The sequence below is a fragment of the Polyodon spathula genome, chromosome 22, assembly GCF_017654505.1.
Source record: "Polyodon spathula isolate WHYD16114869_AA chromosome 22, ASM1765450v1, whole genome shotgun sequence".
NCBI classification, from domain to species: Eukaryota; Metazoa; Chordata; class Actinopteri; order Acipenseriformes; family Polyodontidae; genus Polyodon; species Polyodon spathula.
The window spans coordinates 10079073-10086466 of record NC_054555.1 but is presented as its reverse complement, the minus strand read 5'-3'; the positions used below and the strand labels follow the sequence as shown (position 1 = coordinate 10086466).

Below are 7394 nucleotides of genomic sequence, written 5' to 3'. Positions count from 1 at the left end.
TACCTCAAGGTTAGGCTTTTCCCAGTTAGAATGAAACAATAATTTTAATAATATTAAACGTGCGACTGGGTGAATCACTCGGGATTACAAATAAACACGAACGGATTGGTCATTAACACCACTTCTCTGGTTTGCAATAGCAGCATTAGAACTGCAATGTCATATAATTTTGCCAAGCACAACAGGAAAAGGTACGTGTCATGGTTCTTTGTACTATCATTCACTTGCAATGTAGCTGAATCTACGATCCGTTATTCGATTCCTGAGGAAATGGAAGTAGGATCTATTGTTGCAAATGTAATTAATGATTTGGGACTTGATGCTACCAGTCTTGCTGAACGCGAGCTCCGGATCGACCTCATCTCCAGCAAGCAGTACCTGGGGGTTGATAAAGGCACCGGGGACTTGTATATCACAGACAGAATAGACAGAGAACAGTTGTGTGGACCGAAATATATTTGTTTTCTGAACCTGGACGTTATTATTAAAAACCCACTTAAAATCTACACTGTTGAATTAGAAATTACAGACGTGAATGACAATGCGCCTCATTTCTCTTTAAAATCTATAGAGCTCAATATTTCAGAATCTGCCTTACAAGGAGAGCGGTTTTCTTTGGAGAAAGCTGTAGATTCCGATGTTGGAATAAATACAATACATACATACCAGCTGAGTGAAAACGAATATTTTGGTATTGAAGTCCAGACCTGGGAAGATGGTTCTAGATTTGCTGATTTAGTGCTCAAAAAGGATTTAGATAGAGAGAAGAAAGCAGTTCACAATTTAATTCTGACCGCCACTGACGGCGGAACCCTTGAAAAATCTGGCACTGTTAATATCATTGTCAGTGTTCTGGATAACAATGATAATGCTCCTCAGTTTGATCAGCAAATATACACAGCGAACATAAGCGAAAATGCTTTAATTGGAACTCTTGTCATTAAGCTAAATGCTGCAGATTTAGACGATGGATTAAACGGAGAGAAAGTGTATTCATTTCGAAGATACACGTCGGACAAGACACCGAATATGTTCACCTTGGGTTCAAATAATGGAGAGATCAGAGTCAAAGGGACGCTAGATTTTGAAGACCTGAATGTTTTTGAAATGTATGTGCAAGCTCAAGACAAAGGATCGAGTCCAATGGTGGGGCATTGTAAAGTGGTGATACACGTTACTGATCAAAATGACAATCATCCTGAAATTACGATCAAATCTCTTTTGAGTCCAATCCCAGAAAACATAACTCTAGGTACAGTAATAGCGCTTATCAGTGTAACAGATATGGATTCAAGTGAAAATGGCGAGGTTGACTGCCAGATCTCTGAAAGATCGACCTTTACATTGCAAAAGTCTTCAGATATTTTTTACGCGCTTGGAGTTGCAGAACCTTTGGATCGTGAAGTTGTTCCCGAGTATAACATCACCATCACCGTCACAGACAGGGGTGTACCGCCTCTGTCAAACAACAAAACCATCACGCTGGAACTTTTAGATGTGAACGACAACCCACCAGCATTCGAAAAGCCTTCCCACACTATTTCAATCATAGAAAACAATGCTCCAAGTGCCCTATTAAGTGCTGTCACTGCCTTCGACCCAGATTTAGGCAAAAACAAACAGATCAAGTATTCCATACTCGAGAGCAAGATCTTAAATATATCAGTGTCTAAATACTTTTCCATTAACCCAGACAACGGCAACATTTACGCACTGCAATCTTTTGATTATGAAAAAGAAAAGGAGTTTAATTTTCATGTCGAAGCCATGGATTCTGGTTCTCCACCACTGAGCAGCAATGTTACTGTCACTGTAATAGTTCTAGATCAGAATGACAACAGCCCAGTTATTGTTTCACCTTGGCGCTCACATGGATCGGTAGCTGAGGATATGATACCAAGATCGGCTGACAAAGGATACCTGGTTACAAAAGTGATTGCCATTGATGCGGATTCTGTCCAGAACTCGTGGATAACCTACTACCTCCTGCAAGTAACCGATCCGACCTTGTTTATCATAGACCGCTACACTGGAGAAACCCGAACCCTGAGGCGATTCAGTCAAAGAGATTCTTATAAACAAAGACTAGTTATTCTCGCACGGGATAACGGAGAACCCGCACTGTCATCCACAGTTACCATCAAATTATCAACGATGGACCCGGATTCAAAAGCTTTATCTGGGATGACCGACATACCTTCAGGGTATGATTACTTTAGTGATTTAAATCTGTATTTGATCATCGGGTTGGCTTCAATTACATTTCTATTCCTGATAACTATTATAGTGTTTATCGTGTTGAAGTGCCAGAGTGCTGATCACAAGAGTGCACACCCTCCCTGTAGGAACAGTTACCACAGCGAAAGAAATTCTATGAACTCTCAACTGCGCCCGGATTCCACCTTGATTTCCAGCGATGCCTACTGGCACAGTCTGTTCGTAGCAGAATCAAGGAAAGGGAAGGTGCTTCTTAGACAATCTGTACCCAACGGGTCTGGTTATATTGTTTCCAGTTTACCAAAGAATGGACAACCCAAAGATTCCAACGACACAGTCCAGTCAACACCCCAGGTAAGACAAAAACGTCTATTTAATAATAATAATAATAATAATAATAATAATAATAATAATAATAATAATAATAATAATAATAATAATCGGGCTGTATGTATCCAAACACATTGCGTTATTCCCTCATTTCTGTGGAAAATTATCTGGCAGACCACTATGAAACAGTTTGATATAAGTCACTTCAAGTTTATACTGGTGCTAATCATGCTGAAACAGACTCTCCAGCTTTTAACTGAAATAACCTAATCCTGCTCAATAAATAGTGTGGTTTTATGGAAATGCTGGGCAGATGAGGACTAGTTCATTTGGAAGATGATATAGGCCTACATAGTTTATATCCTTGCAATATTTTCATTTTTATTGTTTTGTCAGATTTATAGGTATTTCTTGAATCCACAAAACTGCAAGAATGACACATTTAATGTTGTAATCAGTATGCTTCCACATCCATTAACATAGCTCCTATATATTTGCATATCATTAGGATAAATAACATGTTAAATAAATGCTATCACATTCAAATAAAAACTTCCTGTAAACCCATTGATAGATGAATCCACAGTTTTAAATTTTCAATTAAATTATATACTTCATTGATAAAAGTTTAATAAAGAAGGCATGTACATATTTTAATCAATGATGGTAACTTGGTATAGTAATGGTATTTCAGTTGACCATATGGACTGGCTGGGTGATTTTAAGGGGGAGTACTTATTATACACACTTCACAATAATCTGAGTGTTCTATATAGGTGCTAACATTATTTAATCAAGTAGCTTTTCTCCACTTATACCAATTTTTTGTTCTAAAATCATCATGTGGCAGCAATCAGGGTGTTAAAAAAAATCATGCAACCAATAATACTGCTTCCCTTGTGCATTCTGTAGGAACTGGATTGAGTGTAGGAAGAAGTCTTTGTGTAATAGGTGGTGTTAACTGCTTTTGCAAAGGAGCCTAGCTCATGTAGTGTTGTGGTTCAGACTCTCACTTATTAATGTGCCCATTGTCACTGCTTTGTGCTCAGCCTCCACCCTTTTACTTTGCGAGTTTACCTTAACCAGTTACAGTATTTATCCTGATTGGTAACACTTTCAGTGAGGTGGTTCTGGTTTTGTGGATACACATGCTTTGTCATATCTGTGAGGCTATGTGTTCTTAGTCATTCTAGTGGTCATTTACAGTTTTCTGGACAGATTCCTTTATCAACCTGTAACATTTAGTCATCTTTGCTGAATTTAATTGATTTATTATTGAATTCATCTCTGATGCTTTGTAAAATAATTTTCTTTAAAGGGGAAGTTTATTTTATTGTGATTTACTGCTTCAATTAGATTTTATGATGGTAACCTCATATTTTTGTTCCAACTGATTTTGATGGGCTGAACCTTTTTAAAGAGGTTTGTTATAAGCTAATGTATACTTATAACAGTTTTTTTTATAATGGCCACTCATTCATGAATTCCAATTGATTAGCTAGTATTCTTCTGGGTTCCACTTGAATTTGTTATGAATTTGTAGCCACTATTTTGAATGTTAACAGCATATTGTGTTTAATAATTTTGTCTCTATCATTTAAATCTTAAAGGAGTGCCTTTAAAATTTAAATGATAGAAAACAAAACTGTAGATAACCTCCTGATTCTGGGCTTGTTTGCTGTAGGTCAGGTGGTATAATTGCAGCCAGACCATTGGAGGAAGTTTTAACTGTAACACATGAAGTCATTGGGTACCAAGAAGCAGCTAGAACTTTGGTGTGGTCTTGAATAAAATAAGATTTTCAAGAGAATATAATTGGACAAGTGATATCTAGTACTAAGACGATTATAATGCCATGGTTACTTTAATTATAATGTGCAAGCAAATGGTTGACATTCAGTGTATTGGAAATTGCAAAGAAACAGACTGAACCACTGATAACCAGTTCTTAATATAAAGTAATATAAAGCCTGACAAAAACAACCTATATGCATATGCATAAATGAATAAACAAGGATAGTGTTTTTTATTCACATTTTAGGCCATTGCAATTGTGCAAACCATTTGGTATGCAATGAAACCAAACAGATAATGCTCCCATTGGATATCTCTATGTAATCTCATACTTACATTTCATCTGTATGTTTGGTAATTGTACTGCTTATATATACCAATATATGTCTGTGTAATGTATTCCCATCCTGTATGCTTGTTTCCCTGTTCTGTGGTGACATTGAATCAAACTTTCCCATCAAGTCTTATTGAATGTAAATACAAGTTACTGGCATTTATGTTTACCCAGTGGCATGCTGTGGATGTGTCCACCTACCCAGAAAGTTTGAATGAATCATCCCACAGACCACAAACCACTACATGTAGGTTCCATGCAGTCAGAGACAGGTAGACATGAGTATTTTAGATAAAATCAGACCATAACCAATAACCTAATGAACAACAACATCACCTTGAAAACATACATGATTGCATGACGCTGGCCTCATTGGATGTATGATGGGATTTCTTTTTGAAACCCAGCTAATAGCAATTTTTCTTCTTGGCAGGATCCCTCCAGAGGTTTCCCATGAGGCCAGTGTCCTGCTGGAATGTCATCAGGCGGGGTTGGCTGGCCATGACGGACCATCATCCAAGCTGGCAGCTCCCCTGAAGACATGCAGAGCTGTTCAGCGTTCTGCAATAATGCACCGCCACACCATTGCTCACCCACCTTCCCATTGCTTTCCTTGGAAAGCACACTATCAAGCATGATGCTGCATGACTGACGTGGAACTAACTTTCATCAAAAACAAAAGTCACACGTTGCCGTTGCTGTTGAACCCAGCAATTGATTACAAATAACATTTAAAAATGACAATCACACCTGTTTCCCATATCACAAACCTTCTTTACTGCTTAAATGTATTTAAGGCAATAAGAAGATGGTAAGGTATTGTAATGCCAACACATCATATCCTTAATGTAACGTACTGTATATTATGGTCATGTATAATTTATGGTATAATTAGGAGCAGATTGTTTTTAAAAATGAAGTTTGCCTGTCATTAAACCTCTGTAGACTGTGGTTAAAGAAGCCAACAACAGCCTTAAGTTTCCTGAATATCAAACTTAATTTAGATCATCAAAACAGACTTGATATAATAGTGTTTAAATAGAATATATCCCACAGTATCATTTTGTGAGTCAGACGTTCAAATGTGATTATGTAGTACATTTAACTGTGCAATAGTCTTAAAAAGAGACAAAATCCCATCATGTTGTAAATCTATGCAGACCTACTTAATAACTTTTTTTTTTAAATTGAATTGGTCCGATACAAAAATGATAATGTTCGACATATAATCCTTTGAGGTGTCTGTTTATGATCTATAAAGTGACTGTTAAACTTGTAGATAAAAGCGGTTTATTGCATATCTTTCCTGTTTTATGTATGTGTGACAAGTCCAACACCTTAATGTTTAGTGAGCTAAGGGTCAATATTTAGGTGGGCAAAGATTGAAGTTTAATGGAAATGCATAGATATTACCAAAGTAAAGCACAATTCCAAGATGTCATGTATATTATTTGAAAAAGAAATAAAGCTACAGACTTGCCCAATGAGTGAGTCATGTCCAGTTCTGTTTAAAAAAAGTGGGACAACTAATGGTTAACAACTTTAAAAGCAATCAGTATGTTCTCCCTCCAAAACTAGATGAGCGTCATACAGGTCACTCAAGTGCATTCCTCACACCTTACATGCAGAGAACTTAACCCAATCCATAAAACAGAGGATGCTTTAATTGGTCATTACCCAAAATTAAAATGTAATTTGGGAGTATGCTAAATCATTGGTCTGAGTACAACTAATGACTACCCTAATACATTTTTCATTACACAAGTCTACAATTGCAAAGCTATGAAGAGAGGTCTCCGAGACCTTTGAAGGATTAAACAGAAACAGGTACAGGGTTGAGACACATACAGGAGCCTGACAGAGCTAGAGAGTCTGGCTCTATGTGCCACCAATAAACTAACATCCAAATAATGCATGGCAGAGCTGGGCAGGTATGGGATCAACTGCAATACAGACAGGCAGTAATTCATGTCAAGTTTTTGTCTAAGGTTACAAAGATCAAATTCCAGAAATTGGCAGTGATAAGGGTGAAAGCAATAATACCACAGAAGGCCTTAGCCAAAACCTTTGTCTACTTGACTTAGTTTATTATTAAACAACAATAGTGAGCATCCGATAGAGCAATACAGACATATTGCATTGAGAGGACATATTTAAATAAAACACATTAAAAATAGGCGACCGATTTGAAAGCATTAAGGTGCAGGTGTTTTGACAATAAATATGTTATTTTAAATGTCTGTGAGAGCCTAGCTTACAACTTGATTACAAGGGCAGTGGTGTGGATGTGGAGCTGTTCAATGCAATGGAGTGAGACTTCTCATTGAGATGGACGATGCACTGCTCTTTTTTTCATTAATACCTTTCGGCTGCATTTGGGATATATCAGTTTGACAGATTCATTATTCAATTGAAGAAGAGGATCAACCCAGTACAATTGTTGGAAATATTGCCCTCGATCTAGGATTAGATGTGAAATAATCATCTTGTAGTTTTGAAGTCCTGACAGATACAATGAAGCCATATTTTGACGTGATTTCAGAGACTGGAAGTGTGTTTGAAAAATAACGGTTTGTGAGCAAAGGATAAATTGTATATTGAAAATCGAGATTACAACTAAAACCCCCAATCAGCGTAATTATAGGAAAGAAGAAATTATAGATATTATTGAAAGAGGTTAACAAATCATTGGAAATATTGAAATCTGCTGTGCATAGGA

At 37.0% G+C, this 7394-nt stretch overlaps 1 protein-coding gene across 1 annotated transcript; it reads left to right on the top strand.

The window, feature by feature from the left end:
- LOC121296936 (protocadherin alpha-C2-like) lies at positions 1 to 6151 on the top strand. Its single transcript, XM_041222885.1, has 2 exons — positions 1 to 2571; positions 5109 to 6151. Exons 1-2 carry the CDS (start codon positions 157 to 159, stop codon positions 5130 to 5132), a joined length of 2439 nt encoding a protein of 812 aa, XP_041078819.1. The 5' UTR covers positions 1 to 156; the 3' UTR covers positions 5133 to 6151.
- The last annotated feature ends 1243 nt before the right edge of the window (positions 6152 to 7394 follow it).